The 19,167-nt window shown below is 37.8% G+C and overlaps 1 protein-coding gene across 4 annotated transcripts in view; it reads left to right on the top strand.

The window, feature by feature from the left end:
* The window catches only part of LOC114283608 (zinc finger CCCH domain-containing protein 55), a 33,978-nt gene extending 19,488 nt beyond the window's left edge, over positions 1-14,490 (top strand). For 3 of the 4 annotated variants that reach the window (XM_028226470.2, XM_082886351.1, XM_082886358.1), the window contains exon 4: positions 14,268-14,490. In XM_028226470.2, coding sequence (XP_028082271.2) covers positions 14,268-14,297 — 30 coding nt within the window. In that variant the 3' untranslated portion in view covers positions 14,298-14,490. Of the gene's footprint in view, positions 1-11,742; positions 12,072-14,267 lie in introns of those variants that run through there. The other variant, XM_028226471.2, reaches the window with a different exon arrangement.
* The last annotated feature ends 4,677 nt before the right edge of the window (positions 14,491-19,167 follow it).

Below are 19,167 nucleotides of genomic sequence, written 5' to 3'. Positions count from 1 at the left end.
AACATAAGGTTGTTTCCCTTCAAATATAGTAGCTTCCGAGAGCATTCGACGAGCTTCTACTTGGGGCTAAGGAGCGCTTGAATCAATATTAGACAGGGAAGCTTTAATTGAGACCTGACTCATTAGAAGCTATATCATACCTACCTATGTGTTGCTTGACATGCCTAGAAAGAGACGTAATATACCTACCCTCTAATCTCATATGGTACACCCCTCTGGTCTGTAGATGTTGTAGAGTTGACCATGCTTTCCTTCATTTTTTCTAGTGAAGAGGGCCATGCCACTTGTGCGCAACTGAGCTGGCTCCCCTTTAGCTCACCACCCTATATGAAGGAGATCTCCATGCAAGCTTGAAAGATCATCATGACCATCTCCGACTAGACCTTCATTTTTTTCTAGTGAAGAGGGCCATGCCACACGTGCACAACTGAGCTACCTGCCCTTTGGCTCGCCATCCTATATGAAAGAGATCTCCGTGCAGGCTTGAAAGATCATCATGACCGCCTCTGACTAGACCTTCATTTTTTTCCTACTAAAGACGGCCATGCCACCTATGCGCAATTGAGCTGACTCCTTTTTGGTTCGCCACCCTATATGAAGGATGTTAGAATATATAGTGATATATGTTATTTTTTGTGATGAGTGAGGGTACTATGGTCATTTTGTATTCTCTATATTTGTTGATGTTTTAGGTTTATGAAAGGAACCAAGAAACATACGTTTAATAATATATACAGTCTTCTCTTTCCTTCTCTCTTTTTCTCTCCAGCCTTAATCAAAGTTTTCCATACTTTTACACTTCAACTTGGTATCAAAGCTTCGATTCAACCTTATCAAAGTGTTCTTCAATCACTCGCGATTCCTTTGAGGTGACAACGATGTGCTGATGTCATCTTTCGTACGATGACGTCAGCATGATGTCAAAGACTGTACGGACAAGGTGACTCCTTCTTGGTTGTCTTCCTCTTCTGATCTCAATGGTGATTTTTTGAGACCATCTAATGTGAGTTTTCTATTTTTGAAATATTTTTGATTTAATGGTGTCATATTTCTAATTTGCGATAAAACTCCTTACCTAGAGTTTTTTGCTTGTTGAAACCTCTTCCTTGGGAGCCGAAATAGCCCTAGGAGGCTTTCTTTGAGATTGTTTTTGCTTCGTGTTGCTGCTAGGTCAATTTTTGGTGATTTCTGGTGGATTTGCCTTGTTCGGCACCCCTATTTTGGCCTTGGCTGATCATTTTGGCTCTTTCTTTGAGCTATTTGGCTGCTTGCTAGTAACTGTTGGTTGGTAATTTCCTTACTCTACTCTGTTCCTATTAGTTAATTGTCCTTGTGTTTTGTTCTTTTCCCTTTGCATCTGTTAGTTGTTCTCATTATCATGGTTGAGCCAAAACATGATGTGAAATCTTCCATAACTAAGGATGATGAGTTCCCCAAGTCTATTACCACTAAGAAATTGAATGGTTTGAATTATCTAGTTTGGGCTCATGCCGTTAAGACTTTCTTGCGTGGCAAGAAGTCGCGTTTTCTTACTGACCCTCCACCTACTGAGGATGATAAAGGTTAGGATGATTGGTTGATTGAGGATTCCTGTGTTATGGGATGGCTTTGGCATAGTTTGGAGCCTAATGTTGCTACTACCGTTGAATTTTGTGACACCTCTAAGGCCATTTGGGACTCCCTTGCTGAGTCATTTTCTAATCAGAGTAATGTCTCTTGAGTTTATGAGTTGTATGAACAGATTTTTTCTACCTGCCAGTCTAGCCGTCCTCTTCTTGACTATTATAGTGGCCTGAAGACTTTGTGGGATCAATTGTTGCAGCATCGACCTTTACTACTGATTTGGCTCAACAAAAGAAGTATTGGGAGGAGTTTATGATGACATCCTCACTTATAGGCTTAGATTCTGATCTACGGGGTTTCAAAGATTAGATTCTCTCCAGTGAGACTTTACCTTCTGCTGCTAATGCCTATTCTTGATTGTTGCGTTCTTCTTTGGGACAAGCTTCTTCCACATCTGAATCTTCTCAGCCCTTGTCCTCTTTTGCCTTGATCTCTAGCAGTAGTGACCGAGGGCTCATCGAGGTAATTTTCTTGGCAGCACTAGTTCTCGTAGATCCCATACTGGTTCACAACTATACTGGTTCACGTGGTTCTCGTGGTGGTCATTATTCTCATGGTTCTAGCGGCGGTAGTGGCCGTGGTATTGGTGCTGTATCTCGTGGTGATTGGAAATGTACTCATTGTGATGTCTTGGGTCATTCTGAACCTTGGTGTTAGTAGAAGTATGGTAAACCTGATCATGTGAATCAGGTTATGGATGCTTCATCCTCTCAATCGACTTCAGTTCTCTCTGGACCAGGCACTTCCGCAGTTGATTCTCATGATGCACTCACCACCTAGATTAGCGAGCTTACGGAGATAAGTCAATTCTCTTCGTACCACTTTTCCTTCATCTTCTACTGCCACATTAGCTAGCTCAGGTAATATTGCATGCATGGCTTAATCCCCTCAACCTTGGCTTTTAGACTCCGGCACTAGTTCTAATATTTCTGGTAATTCCTCTCTTTTTCATACTCTTTGTCCTGTTACCCGCAATATTATACTCGCTGATGGATCCTCCCGACCTGTTAGTGGCCAGGGCACTTTGCAGCCCACTCCATCTCTCTCCTTACCCTCTAGCCTTTATGTCTCGTCCTTTCCTTTTAATTTGCTTTCTGTTAGTCAGTTAACTAAAGTTCTACAATGTTTAGTAACCTTTTCTCCCTCTTCTTGTGTTTTATAGGACCTCCAGACTAAGAAGATGATTGGTTCGGGGCATGAGAAGGATGACTTATATTTTTTGGACACTACTGGTTCTCCTCCTTCTAGTTCTGTTGTTTTGAGTGCTACCGTGTCTCCCTTGCAATGGCATTTCCGTCTGGGTCATCTATCCTTGGCCAAGCTTATGTTAGCTATTCTGGGTTTAAGCCATTTGTCTCAGCTTGAATGTGAAGCATGTCAGCTCGGCAAACATCACCATAGTTCTTTTTCTAGTCGTAGTATTAGTCGTGTGTTAGCATCTTTTGATTTAGTCCATCTTTTGATTTAGTCGTGTGTTAGACATACGGGGTCCTTCTCTCACTCCTACTGTGAATGATTTTTTTTTATTGTTATTTTTATGGATGATTATTCTCAGATGACTTGGTTGTTTTTATTACGGCAGCGTTCTGACTTGCCTCAAATAATTTCTAAGTTTTATAATGAAATTTTTACATAGTTTGCGAAACGCATTAAGATATTTCGGTCTAATAATGCTTTAGAATATGTGCAATCTATTGTGAGTGTTTTTTGTGATGCTCGTGGTGTTATCCATCAAACTAGTTGTGCTCATACATCCAGCAAAATGTTGTTGTTGAGCATAAACACCGACATTTGCTAGATGTTGTCTAGAGTTTGATGTTTAACATGCATGTTCCTAAACCATTTTGGGGTGATGCTGTGTTGACCGCATGTTTCCTTATTAACCGCATGCCCTCTGTTGTTTTACATAATCAGTGTCCTTTCTCTCAATTATACCCTAATTGTTCTCCGTTTCCTTTTCCTCTTCCTCGTGTTTTTGGTTGTGTGGGCTTTGTCCATGTCTTTGATCCGGGGCTGGATAAATTATCTCCCCATGCTCGCAAATGTATTTTTGTTGGCTATTCCTGTACACAGAAAGGTTATCGGTGTTATCATCCTGAGTCTCGTCGGTTCTTTATTAGTGCCGATGTTACCTTTTTTGAGTCCACCTCTTTTTTCTCGTTATCTGGTCAGTAGCTGTTAGAGGATATTATCTCTTGTCGTGAGGGGGAGACATCCGTTCCAACTCTTACTCTTCCGGTGCCCTTTGTTCCCCCGTTATCTTCCGTCGGTTTGGATTCTTCACCGTTATCTCCTCTACAGGTTTATCAGCAGTCCATGCCCATCGCATGGTTTCTTATGGCCCGACTACTTCATCTTCTGTGTCCGACGTTCATGCCCCTCCTTTAAAATTGGGTAGAAAATATTTTAAAATTGAGTTCTGTCAGTATTTGGCTGATTTGGGTACCATTCACCAAATTTCCTGTACTGATACACCCACCCAAAATGGCCGAGTTGAGCATAAACACATTCATCTCCTTGAGATAGCTAGTTCTCTTCTTCTTTGCCTCTTTTTTGACTCCGTTTTGGGGTGAGGAAGTTCTTACTGTTGCTTTTCTTCTCAATCGTATGTCTACTCTCCTTTTCTCTGGTTGGTCTCCTTATAAAGCTTTGTTTTCTTAACTTCCTAATTACTCCCTCCTTCGTGTGTTTGGGTTTTCTTGTTTTGTCCTTTTTTCCCATAAAGATAGGACCGAACTTAGTGCCTGATCTATCCTGTGTGTCTTTTTGGATTATAGTCTTACTCAGAAAGGCTATCGCTGTTTAGTAATGATAGCCTAGGAAGCACGGATACAGATATGGTGATATGAGGATGTGGATATGGCGATATGTCAAAACTTGAAAAAGTATGATATGGGTACAGTGGGGATACATTCATAAAAAATATTATTTTAACAATTTTTAGTAATGCAATATGCATAAAAATAAAACCTAAAGCAAAAGACAACTTGATAAAGAAGAAAGAGTCCTATAAAACTAAGAGTCTTCAAGGTCAATAGCTTCAACTTATTCTTTTGAGGATGTCGATTTTTAGCACGGATACAGATATGGTGATATGAGGATGTGGATATGGCGATATGTCAAAACTTGAAAAAATATGATATGGGTACAGCGGGGATACATTCGTAAAAAATATTATTTTAACAATTTTTAGTAATGCAATATGCATAAAAATAAAACCTAAAGCAAAAGACAACTTGATAAAGAAGAAAGATTCCTATAAAACTAAGAGTCTTCATGGTTTGACTTGGGTAGAGAATATTTTAAAATTGAGTTCTGTCAGTATTTGGCTGATTTGGGTACCATTCACCAAATTTCCTGTACTGATACACCCATCCAAAATGGCCGAGTTGAGCATAAACACATTCATCTCCTTGAGATAGCTAGTTCTCTTCTTCTTTGCCTCTTTTTTGACTCCGTTTTGGGGTGAGGAAGTTCTTACTGTTGCTTTTCTTCTCAATCGTATGTCTACTCTCCTTTTCTCTGGTTGGTCTCCTTATGAAGCTTTGTTTTCTTAACTTCCTAATTACTCCCTCCTTCGTGTGTTTGGGTTTTCTTGTTTTGTCCTTTTTTCCCATAAAGATAGGACCGAACTTAGTGCCTGATCTATCCTGTGTGTCTTTTTGGATTACAGTCATACTCAGAAAGGCTATCGCTATTATAACCCTGTTTCTTATCGCTTTTATCTCTCTCACCATGTTTACTTTTTCGAACGTTTGTCTTACTTTGAATTTCCTCCTATCACTGCTCCGGTTTTCAAAAAGAATTTGGTTCACATTGATCTATTTCCGTCTGAGGTCCCACCTGATGAGGACATCTCTACTGTTCCCTATGAGTTTGTTCCCTCCTCTCCTCCTACCTAGGAAGCACGGATACAGATACGGGATACGGATACGATACGATACGGATACGGCGATACGACAAAATTTGAAAAACTAAGATACGGGTACGGCGGGGATACGTTCGTAAAAAATATTATTTTAACAATTTTTAGTAATGCAATATGCATAAAAATAAAACCTAAAGCAAAAGACAACTTGATAAAGAAGAAAGATTCCTATAAAACTAAGAGTCTTCAAGGTCAATAGCTTCAACTTATTCTTTTCATCAGTAAATATTACAAGACCTTAGCTAAAGCCAAAAAACCATTCTTGAATAAAAATTTCAGCAAATATACTTTTTTAAGTCATCAATGATAGCCTAGGAAGCACGGATACAGATATGGTGATATGAGGATGTGGATATGGCGATATGTCAAAACTTGAAAAAGTATGATATGGGTACAGCGGGAATACATTCGTAATTTTTTTTTTTTATAATTTTAATAATGTAATATGCATGAAAATAAAACTTAAAATAAATTAATAAATAAAGAGAGGAATTCCTATTAACCTAAAAGTGCTCAAACATTCATAAAACATCCAAAACTAAAAGCAAAAGCAAATGCAAATTAAACATCATCCTTACATGCCAACATCAAAAAAAGAATGAGAGCAGAGAGAAGAAACGTGAGAGAGTGAGAGAGAGAGAGAAGTGAGAGAGACAACAAGGATACATCAATTTGACAAATTCTATTACTTTAACTCTCACTATATTCTTCTTATCAAATAACTAAACAAAATATTATAAGTAATATGTAACTTCGAGTATTCGATACTTCAAAATTAAGTATCCGATACTTCAAAATTAAGTATCCGATACTTCAAAATTAATAAAAAATTAATTAAGAAGTATCTGATACTTTTAAGAAGTATCCGATACGTATCCGCGAGTATCCGAGGAGTATCAATATCCGATAAGTATCCGATACGGATACGTCACCCTTTTTGAAGTATCCGTGCTTCATAGCCTCCTACCAACCCTTCTGCTAAGTCTCTTTCTGTTGCTCCCCATGAGTCTATTCCCTCTTCTCCTCATTTTCCCTCTCCTCCTCCGTTGTTAGTCTATTCTCGTTGGAAGGCTCTCCCTCCACCGGTTGTCTCTACCCCTACTGCTGATCCTCCTGCTTCTGATGACTCTGATCTTGCTAATCGTAAGTATCCCCTTTGCAACCGTAAACAGGTAGTTAAACTTGGTTTGAAAACATATTTTTTTTCTTCATACTGTACCTTTTGTCTGCTAGTCACTCTTTTTTAGAACCCTAGTCTTATAAGGAGGTTCGTCAGGATTTTAATTAGGTTTAACATGTATGTTCCTAAACCATTTTGGGGTGATGCTGTGTTGACCGCATGTTTCCTTATTAACCGCATGCCCTCTGTTGTTTTACACAATCAGTGTCCTTTCTCTCAATTATACCCTAATTGTTCTCCGTTTTCTTTTCCTCTTCCTCGTGTTTTTGGTTGTGTGGGCTTTGTCCATGTCTTTGATCCGGGGCTGGATAAATTATCTCCCCATGCTCGCAAATGTATTTTTGTTGGCTATTCCCGTACATAGAAAGGTTATCGGTGTTATCATCCTGAGTCTTGTCGGTTCTTTATTAGTGCCGATGTTACCTTTTTTGAGTCCACCTCTTTTTTCTCGTTATCTGGTCAGTAGCTGTTAGAGGATATTATCTCTTGTCGTGAGGGGGAGACATCCGTTCCAACTCCTACTCTTCCGGTGCCCTTTGTTCCCCCGTCATCTTCCGTCGGTTTGGATTCTTCTCCGTTATCTCCTCTACAGGTTTATCAGCAGTCCAAGCCCATCGCATGGTTTCTTATGGCCCGACTACTTCATCTTCTGTGTCCGAGGTTCCTGCCCCTCCTTTACTTGTGCCATCTGATGATGATTTACCTATTTCATTGCGTTGAGGTAAATGTACTTGTATTCAACATCCTATTTCTAATTTTGTTTCTTATGCTCGCTTGCCCCTAGTTTTCACTCCTTTGCATATAGGTTGTCTTTTCTTTCTATTCCATCTTTTTATGAGTAGGTTATGTCGATGTCGGGTTGGAACCATGCTATGGATCAGGAGATGAGTGCTCTTCATCAGAATCAGACTTAGGAACTTACACCTCTTCCTTCTGGGAAACCTGTTGTTGGTTGTCGGTGAATTTATGCTGTTAAGTATCTTTCTGATGGTACTGTTGAGCGGCTTAAAGCCCGTCTCGTGGCCAAAGGTTATACTCAAACCTATGGCATTGATTATCTGGAGACCTTATCCCCTGTCGCTCGCCTTAATTTTGTTCAGATTCTCTTTTTTGTTGCCATTAGTCAGTCTTGGCTTTTATATCGGCTTGATATAAGGAATGCCTTTCTTCATGGCGATCTCAACGAGGAGGTCTATATGGATCCGCTCGCTGGCTATGTTGTTCCTGGTCATGAGCATATGGTTTGTCAGTTATGGAAGGCTTTGTGTGGTCTCAAAAAATCTCCTCGTGCTTGGTTTGATCGCTTTAGTACCGTTGTGCTTGCATATGGGTTCCGCCGTTCCACTTCTAATCACTCTGTTTTTGTTTGCCACTCATCTACTGAGGTTATTGTTCTCATTGTTTATGTGGATGACATCATCATCTTTGGCAGTGACTTCACTGGTATTGCTGATCTGAAGCTTTATTTGGGTGGGTAAGCAATTTCACACAAAGAACTTGGGTAATCTGCGGTATTTTCTTGGGATTGAGATTGTTCACTCCTCTTGGGGTTTTCTTGTTTCTTTCTTTCTCAACGTATGTTCTTGATCTTCTTGCTGAAACTGGTCTCCTAGGCACTCGTCCCACTGATACTCCTATGGACTCCTCAGTTAAACTTGATGGCGAGACTGGAGAGTTGTTTCCTAATATTGGTCGGTATCGTCATTTAGTTGGGAAGTTGATTTATCTTACCGTCACTCGTTTGGATATCACTTATGTTGTGAGTGGTGTTAGCCAATTTGTGCGTGCTCCTCGTGAACCCCATTTTGATGTTGTGTGTCGAATCTTGCGTTATCTCAAACGTGCTCTAGGTTGCGGTTTACTTTATCGTCCTTCTTTCTTGACTGTCATTGGCTTTAGTGATGCTGATTGGACCGGGAGTCAGAATGACCGTCATTCTACATCTGGATATTGCACCTTTGTTGGAGGTAACCTTGTTACTTGGCGTAGCAAGAAACAACCAATTGTTGCTCGAGTATCGTGCTATGGCGCATATCGCCTCTGAGATGTTATGGGTTTATTATCTTCTACAGGATTTTGGTATTCGTGTTCCTACTCCTATGAGCATGAGCTATGATAATTAAGCTGCTATTTTCATTGCCAATAATCCTGTGTTTTATGAGCGTACGAAGCATATTGAAGTTGACTGTCATTTTATACGGGACTAGTTGCGTTAGCAACTTGAGACACCATATGTTCGCTCTGCTGATCAATTGGGTGATGTCTTCACCAAACCACTTGCTCGTTCTTCGTTTCAGCATCTCTTTGCCAAGCTGGGCATGTTCAATCTCTATGCTCTAGTTTGAGGGAGAGTGTTAGAATATATAGTGATATATGTTATTTTTTGTGTTGAGTGAGAATACTATTTTATTCTCTGTTTTTGCTGATGTTTTAGGTTTATGAAAGGAACCAAGAAACGTACGTTTAATAATATATACAGTTTTCTCCTTCTTCCTTCTCTCTCTTTTTCTCTCTAGCCCTAATCGAAGTTTTCCATAATTTTACACTTCAATTAAGGAGATCTCCGTGCAAGCCTGAAAGATCATCATGACCATCTCCGACTAGACCTACATTTTTTTCTAGTGAAGAGGGCCATGCCACCTGTGCGCAACTGAGCCGGCTCCCCTTTAGCTTGCCACCTTATATGAAGGAGATCTCCGTGCAGGCCTGAAAGATCATCATGACCATCTCCGACTAGACCTTGATTTTTAGTTTAAAATTGCCCTCTCTCACTGCTAGGGCTGTCCTTGGTTACATCTCCTCTTCTACCTCTGGTGTTCTCCTGCCATATTAGTGCCTGCCATTTCTCCATAAGGAACTTCTCTATTAGCCTATCGCCTCTCCATTCACACACATTCTAGTGGTAATAAATAGAAATCAAATATCTAGACCCCTTGCATTTTTAATACTTGTACTTACCATTGAGCTGTTGCACTCTAGTGGAAATTAACGGCTGAGAATGTTGTGCTTGTGGGACTCTCATGGCGTATAGTGGTTGCAAGACGACGTCTTCTTTTTCTCATTGCATTTGTTCCCATTGGAGGTTGTTAACGTCATTATTTTCTGGTGCTAACAAGCCTTGTAAGATTGCTTCCTCACCTCCCACATTTAATTACATATGGAATATAGAAAAATCCTGTACAATGGGTCCCAAAATGCTCAATTACTGTGCCCCTGGAAGAACATCATATAGCCTTCAAGTGGTAATAAATAGTAATCAGTCAATACCAGGACTCCTTGCAATTTTAATTGGACCGAAGCACATTTACCTGGACTAATTTGCCTTTATCCAGAAGTTACCACTACTGTGAGTTGGCATAAGAAATGGGTTGCAAATCCAATTCCTTCACCACCCTTTCACTTGCAAAGTCATGAGTGCTTCTGGAATCAACAATCACAGTGAGTGCCATGTAACCCAAGCAGGCTGCCTTTAACATGGATTGTCTCAGCTGCCCTGCATTCCCACATTAGCATGCAGAGAAATTTCCGGTGTTTCTTTTGGATGCTCTTCACAGCCACCATCTACTGCCATCTCCTTGTCTTCATCACTTCCTTCCAATTATGCTTGAATCAAGAACAATTTTTTTGCAGAATTGCCCTTGGCCAAACGTTTCAATGCTTCTAAATCAAATACCTATTATTCTTTGATGATTTAGCTCCTTCCTACTCATCTTCTTCACTGAAATCTGGGACAGATTTGTTGGAATAGTGGTGTGAGATTGGGAACCATATTTTGGAACAATTGGAGTGGTCTTCATTCATACTAGTGAGTGTGAGAATATTCATGTATCTATGTATATATGGTAGTATATATTGTGTATATACTCTGTTGCGATTCACCTAGTTTGCAATCGCGTCTCCTTTGGTTTGTATTCACCAAAATCATGATCTCTCTCTTTCTCTCTCTCTCTCTCTCTCTATGTCTTTGGTTCACGAGCTTTCAAGCCTTGTTTCTCTAGGCTGACTTTCGTCTCTGGTTTGTTGTGACCTCTCTGGCTTGCCGTCATTGACTCCTACCTCTCTCCTTGGTTCATGACCCATTTAGTCCCTTTGTTTCAGTGCTTCGACTCATCGTGGCCCGTCATTTCTCTCTAGTGACATCAACCTCTGCTTCGCAACTTGTCTTCTGGTTCATGGCTCATCTCCTACTTTGCGACTTCTGCATCGCGTTTGTGGGAGATCTCTGATTCTGCTTTGATCATATTTCACTCATAGGTATATGACCCATTTGATAGTAGTTTTGGATTACTACAATTTGACCTAACTAGTTTTTGGTTTATTATAGTTGGACCCATAGTTATCTATTTATTACACTTGATTCGTTAGTTATTTATTGTTTTGTTCGTTACAATGTTGGATGATAAGATTGCTAGGCCCAAAAATAGTCCCTTGGCTTCAGATAAGTGTGCATTTTGCCATCAGAGGGGCCATTGGAAGTACCAATATCCCAAAAAGGAATGTTCATTTGCTCCGCAGTCTCAGCCACATTTCTGAGCTCTTACGTAGAGTACTTTTTAGACTCCAGCCATTTATATTGCATTTGCTTCGTCTCTTGAACCTAACTTGGTTTCCTTGAGTGCTCAGATTGGTCAACTTCAACATGTACTGTCTATCTCCCAGCCATTCTTGTCTGCCTCCGTTGTTTTCTCTCTTTATTTAGGTTTGCTTGGGTCTTTTTCAGGTGTCTCTTCATTTGTCTGGCTTTTTGACTCTGGTGCCTTTTATCATATGACTCCTCATCTCTTCTTACTTTAAAATTGTACTCTTCCACCCTTTTCTATTACTGTTAATGCCTGCTAATGGGTCTGATATGTTTGTTATATCTGTTAGGTCTGTCGTACCGTCTGCTATGTCTGTCATTATTCCATCTGGCCTTTATGTTACTCAGTTATCTGTCAATTTGTTATCTATCAATCAGCTTGATGCCTTCGGTTTTGATGTTATCTTCTTTTCTTCTCTCTGTTTTGTGCAGGATCGGATGTCCAAATAGCATATTGGGATCGGTCGTAGAGTTGGAGACCTCTATGTGGTGGAGAGCTTGCATTTGCCTATGACTACCTCTCTGATTGCTTTCTTCTTTTTTTAGTTAGATTCTCTGTCGAGTCTTTTTTATTTGTGGCATTCTAGATTAAGACATTTGTCTACTGATCGTTTACGGTCTTTAACTCAATCAGGTTTATTTATTGGGTAAAGTTTCTTCTAGTCAACTTAGTGATTGTCGGGGGTATAAACTTGCCAAAATGACAGTCCTACTTTTCGTAAAAGTACTTCTATATATGATAGACCATTTTCTTTAGTTCATACTGATGTCTGGGTGCCTTTCTCCTATTCTCACCAAAGCGGTTCTCCATACTATGCGTCATTTGTTGATTACTACACCCGTTACACTTGGGATTATTTTATGACTCATAAGTCTGACTTCTACCTGATATGCTGTACTTTTTAGTCTATGATCACTACACAGTTTGAGTCTATTATTAAATTGTTACGGTTTGACTTGGGTAGAGAATATTTTAAAATTGAGTTTTGTCAGTATTTGGCCGATTTGGGTACCATTCACCAAATTTCCTGTACTGATACACCCACCCAAAATGGGCGAGTTGAGCACAAACACATTCATCTCCTTGAGATAGCTAGTTCTCTTCTTCTTTGCCTCTTTTTTGACTCCGTTTTGGGGTGAGGAAGTTCTTACTGTTGCTTTTCTTCTCAATTGTATGTCTACTCTCCTTTTCTCTAGTCGGTCTCCTTATGAAGCTTTGTTTTCTTAACTTCTTAATTACTCCCTCCTTCGTGTGTTTGGGTTTTCTTGTTTTGTCCTTTTTTCCCATAAAGATAGGACCGAACTTAGTGCCTGATCTATCCTGTGTGTCTTTTTGGATTACAGTCTTACTTAGAAAGGCTATTGCTATTATAACCCTGTTTCTTATCGCTTTTATCTCTCTCACCATGTTTACTTTTTTGAACGTCTGTCTTACTTTGAATTTCCTCCTATCACTGCTCCGGTTTCCAAAAAGAATTTGGTTCACATTGATCTATTTCCGTCTGAGGTCCCACCTGATGAGGACATCTCTACTGTTCCCTATGAGTTTGTTCCCTCCTCTCCTCCTACCAACCCTTCTACTAAGTCTCTTTCTGCTGTTCCCCATGAGTCTATTCCCTCTTCTCCTCCTTTTCCCTCTTCTCCTCCGTTGTTAGTCTATTCTCGTTGGAAGGCTCTCCCTCCACCAGTTGTCTCTGCCCTACTGTTGATCCTCCTGCTTCTGATGACTCTGATCTTGCTAATCGTAAGTATCCCCTTTGCAACCGTAAACAGGTAGTTAAACTTGGTTTGAAAACATATTTTTCTTCTTCATATTGTACCTTTTGTCTGCTATTCACTCTTTTTTAGAACCCTAGTCTTATAAGGAGGTTCGTCGGGATTTTAATTAGGTTCGAGCTATAGAGGATGAGGTGTTTGCATTACAGAAAACTGCTAATTGGGAGCTGGTTCATTTTCCTGGAAAGAATCTGGTTGGTTGCAAATGGGTCTATAAAGTGAAGACTCATTCTGATGGTTCTCTCAAGCGCTACAAAACTCGCGTGGTTGCTAAAGTTTCTCACAGGAGTATGATATTGATTATGAGTAGACTTTTGTCCCTGTTGTCAAGAGGACTATTGTCCGTACTTTGATTTATGTTGTTACTGTTCGTCATTGGCCTTTTTATTAGATGAATGTTAAGAATGCTTTTCTTAATGATCATCTCACTGAGGAGGTCTACATGCATCCTTCCCCTGGTCTTCCTCATTTTTCTAGACTTGTGTGTCGTGTTCACCATGCTCTTTATGAGTTGAAGCAATCTACTCATGCTTGGTATGACTGTTTTCAAACAACAGTTACTTAGTTTGGGTTTCACCCTCTCTATTACATTGCGGTATAAGATTAGGAGGCATACCTTGATTCAGTTCCAGTGATTCTAGTGAATGTGCACAAGACCATAGTCATCTACCCTCATGAATAATATCAATAGCTCTTACTTCCCCACCCTTCGCCATCTACCTATATTATGTTTGACATGAAGCCTCACAATATTTCTAGCTTCAACTACTTTCACCATGCTTAACTTCTACACTAGTTTCCACTTTTACCAAATTTTTCTTTTAAGCCTTTCCTTTGTTTGACACCCCTAGGAGACCGCATTAGAACTTTGTAATAGGCTTCCCCCCCCTTTTTTTTTGCACTTTTTCTTTGATGAGGGGCCAATTCCTTATTCCAATTCCATATACTTTTGACACAAAACTTAAGAGTACTTTTGTCAATCAAAAAAAATAAAAAATAAAAATTAAGGGTACTTTGGAATGTTGTGAGCCAAGAATAGATTGCTTAATCTTTGAAAATTCCCCCTATTGATGACATCTATTTTTTTAATAAGAAATAACTTTTGAAGCTCTTGTAAATATTTTGTCATTGCACTGGATCAAAAGTCTTTTGCTTACTGTTGAAGCTCTCGGTATTTGCAGGCATATCTTGAGAAATATCAGAAGACCTAGTTGTAACATATAACTGGTAGTGCCTTTTCGTTTCCTAAACCTTTTGTGCGTGCACGCACGCTCATTGATACAACAAGACTTAAGTTATTATGTTTTGCGTGTTCAAGTTTTTGTAGCCCCGTACTTCAACCTTTTCTGTATGTAATGTAATGTAGTGGATGGAAGGTCAGGTGGGCCTTAATTTCCTTGCAAATGTGTGTTTGGTATCATTTGCATTTTCTGTTTTATTTATTTATTTTCTACTTGTTTTATTTGGAAAAATTTATTTGGTGAACTAAAGCTGTTTCTGAAAACTGTTTTCCCTTTTTGTTTTTCTTCCTTTAAATATCCCACTTTTTAGGAAATACAGAAAAATAGTTTTTTGCGCAAAAATGCAAACTATATCAAGCGTTTTTGAACTTTTAATTGTTATTATTTGATTCGAGTTGCTGGGAAAATTGTTTGCTCATGAATAATTTAGTTTACCTTTTCTTTTGTTTCTTAATTTTTTTGGTAACGAAGAGCTTTTTTCCACACAAAAAAGGAAAAAGGTTGAACAACTGGAGGGGATTGTTGCCAAAAACATGGGGGCTTAAATAGTAAAGGGGTAAAAGACGGAAATTGTGATGCGAGCTGAAAATCCCCCATATTGTGTGTATATATATATATATATATTTGAGATTAGAGTGACGATAGTGTCGTGAATTAAAATGATATTTGTGATATGGGAGTGAGTGATTGCTAGTATGTTAGTTTATTTTGCAGAAGTGAATTCAAAGAGGCCTTATAGTAGGGCTTCAGCCTTGGTACCAAGGAGAATTTGCTGTCCAAGGGGAGCATTCTTTGGTTTTCTATTTTGGTCATTTTCGTATGGTATGATATGGACACACTGAACATTGTGATTTGATCAATGCTAGGGACTCTAAGGATGAGTTTGGAATATGAATTTGGATAGTGATTTGAAAATAGAAAGGAAAAATGATCGGTGAAATATGAATGAAATATATTTTTATTTTACTTGCATATTTAACACAATTTTGCTTTTTTGCTTTCTAAAGTTTTATTCAAATTTAAACTCCAAATACAGTCTAAATGAATTGTTCAATATTTTATACAATATTTACATAAGTATGGAACTCAGATCACATAAGTATCGTGTAAAATATTTAGTAATTCAAAGTCTCTCACATTTTTGTTGTAATTTGTTATTTGCTCACGCTTCGTCTTCTTGATGATAGCTCAACCAACACCCTGCTTCCTTCTTCCCACCCACCAACACTCTTTAATTGTGTAACATTGTGGTTTTTGTTTTTAAAATATTTATTTATTTATTTTGAAAAAAGTATGTGAAAAACATAAATGTTGAATATTTTCTTTAAATAAAAAAATAATAAATATATTCCCAGGTTACGCTCTACTCTCCATCGCATTCACCACCACAGATGGCTTACACCATAACAGTAATGTTCTGGGTTTCCAAAACGTATTTAATGAACCTGGGTTTGGACTATCTGTTCATGGATCCATGGGTTGACATGATTTACGGAGGTCTAGTTGTTTGTTGTTTCTGTTCCATCGAGATTGTAAGGATTCTATCAAACCTCATGCAACATTGTAAGGATTCTACAGAAATATTGAATAATTTCCTTGTGCGGCGGGGGTAGCTTCGCACCTGTGGCCACACATCCCGGCATGTGCGAGAAGAGTGGGAATTGAGTACTTATCAAAACAAAGTGATAATTATGGAAAACCACATGCTGCTCCACTTTTGTTGCATGTTTGTAAATTAGTGAATTTTGATCAACTACTTATCAAATATAAAGTGAAATCAGTGGCATTTTAAAGCCAACGCATAGCCCTATCATTTCCAAATGGTTTAACTGAAGAAGGATTTTTTTGGTATAAATGGGGCTAGTTAGTTAAAGTCGAGGTACCTGCTGTGTTCCAAACAACAATGAAAGTAAGTGGTTTTTGGCATATAAACATTGTGCGATCATTTTATAAAAAATCACAGATGCTAAAGATATATTCATGGAATTTCAGTGAAACAGATTTAGAAAAGGAGATCATTTGATTTTTGTATGAATTTTTAATGTCTCAAATTTAGCGCAGAAACCTTTAGGGTTTTTGAAATAAAATGCAAGTAAACCTTAAATCTTTTCCAATAGTACACTCCATTTTTTAATGCCTAATATACTCTCCTACAACACAAATGAACAACAAGATGTTGAGAACAAAGAAGAAGTGAAAGGTTTTAATATCCTACCTTGAAAAGTGTTAAAAGATTTGATGTCTATTTGTGCACTTTTAAATTAAAAACAGGGATCGATAGATCCAACTATAAGTTTAAATATGTAGATAGACAGGATAAAAATATGAGACCAAATAAGTCCAAATATAGAGACATGGATTAAACAAGTTTAAAATAGACATATGTGTTTCGTTTTAAAGCTTTTATGTCCATTTTAAGATCTATATAAAGTCTACCTATCCATTTTTATATTATTTTAATGCCTATATGTCCATTTGTAAGTTTATTAAAAGTTGACATATTTGTTTGTTTTTAAAGCGTATCTATTTATTTTCGAGGTCTATTTGTTCAATTTAAGGCATATTTAAAGCTTATTTGTCCATTTTAATGTCATTTTAAGGCCTATGTGTCCATTTTAAGTTAAAAATGCACCTATTTGTTTATTTTTAAAGGCTCTTTTGTCCATTTTTAAGTCAAAAAATGGGTACAAATAGGCATATCTATCCATTTTCAATGCCACTAAAAATTTAAACCTAAAACTACTCTAAAATGAAACTGAGTTGTGCGACAATGAATACAAAAATATTTGTTTGTGTTAAAATATCATTAGGTCATAACTTTGTGCTCGATCGTCTATTTTAGATGAATATTTTTTTAATGTACTTTTTCAAGTATCAATCTATTTGAAATTGCACAAGGCGGTTTTGTGCATTTATTTTTGTAAAATTCACAACAACAAAAAAACTGTATTTTCCCAATAAACAGATTTTTTTTTTCTTCAAATGTAATATTCAATATTAATATTGTTTTAAAGATCTCGAAATGAAGAATCCGAAACTATCAATTCTATTAAAAACATATTTATATTGTTTTAAAGTTATAGCATGTTAAACTTCTTTAGCACAAAATAAATATAGAGAACAAAAATGTTGAAACTTGTCGTTACCAAAAAATGTTTGGACTTACCGTATGTGTATCTTTATGACCAACAAAGATCAAAGCTTCGACCTCTCTGTCCCAAGCCACCTCATATGCTAACCAGTTAACCCTATTTTAATAGTCAAAGTGATAATGATATATAATATTTAAGAGTCTAATCTTTGAAATATAATACATGGGTTTGGGCCACGTAGGTTGGCACGTGTTCCTAATTAGCCCAATGTCTTGCTGACATGGCATATTGGGTCCACGTTTTGGATAATAGTTGGTTATTAGTCTAAAGTTAGAAGAATTAGATATTTTGCTGGCCAAATTGGAAAAACGTTAATACTTTAGGAAGATGAAATGTAATTTATCCATTTTGAGAATTTTGAGAATGTCAATATAAATTTAATTGTAATAAATCTCAAACACACAACACTAACAATCTAAATCATCTAACATGAACGAAAATGATTTAGATTGTAGTTTCACAATTGATAAATAAACACAAGAGATTTAACATGGAAAGACTACAATTGGAATACCTCCAATTGTGGTAAAAAAAAAAAGAAAAAAAAAGGCCACTAAACAATCCACTATGAAGATAATAAAATTGCACAAGAGTACAAACAATTTCCCAACTCACTCTAGGATCCTCTTCCACTCCTTGTGACGCTTTCATCAACGCCTTCGTCTCGGTATTGAATAGCACAGTGTTGAATCCACAACACTCACGTTGAATCTACAATTATGAGCAACTTTGAACTCCTTCAAAGCATTCAAGCTCAACACTTCGGAATCTATCAATGAACACTCTAAATGTTTGAATGCTAGCAAGCTCCTTGATATATACACATTAACCCAAACGAGATAACAGTCTCACAATGACATCAAGGAAAACAATAGAAAAGCTCCCTAGCAGATTGCTCAAGTGTTATTGAGGTTGCAAACACGGATGTGGGAGAGGCAAACCTAAAAACAGCATAAAATGCCTTTTATAGCGGTTTAGGTCGCACAGACCACTTGAGCGAAAGAATGGTTGCTTGAGCGGTGAGCCTAGAACGCGCGCACATAAGTGCCTTCGCTTCAGCCACCGAATGTGCGCTTAAGCGAAGAATCAGAGCTCACAGAAGTTTTGCAGAGGGCCTCAATTTCTAAGAGCAAGGCATCTTTGCTCAAGCGACTATTTTGTCACTCGAGCGATCCAAGAGCAAATAGAACAAGGAATTACAATTGAAAAGTGATTAACACAAGAATGCTTTGTCAAGCCATTAAATTGAAAGGTGTATACTGATCATTCAAATGTGACAATTAGCTTCCATAAATAATAACCAAAATCAAAATTTCTTAGTCTCAAAAACACTTGTGTTTGATTCATGAACTTGGATAGGAATTTAGAAAGAGAAAAAAAAAAGGTACGTGAAATATGAATGAAATATAATTATATTTCACACATATTTTTCCTTCCTTTCTTTCTTTTAAATCTCCACCCAAATTTATGAACTAAACACAGCCTTATGTTATGTTTGGATTTTGGATTAGGATATAAATTTTATGAAGAAAAAAAAGAGAGAAAATTTTTTCAATTTATTTTTCTTCCACAAAAGGCTATCCAAATCTATGATAAAAATATATCATTATGCTTAAGTGAATATCATTTTCATGTTTTTCATAATTTGAGTGGGTGAGGACAATTTGGGTTCTTTTCCATGATGCATA

This window comes from Camellia sinensis, chromosome 1, assembly GCF_055761805.1.
Source record: "Camellia sinensis isolate YWXY chromosome 1, ASM5576180v1, whole genome shotgun sequence".
Lineage (NCBI taxonomy): Eukaryota > Viridiplantae > Streptophyta > Magnoliopsida > Ericales > Theaceae > Camellia > Camellia sinensis.
This window is presented reverse-complemented; position numbering and strand designations above follow the sequence as displayed.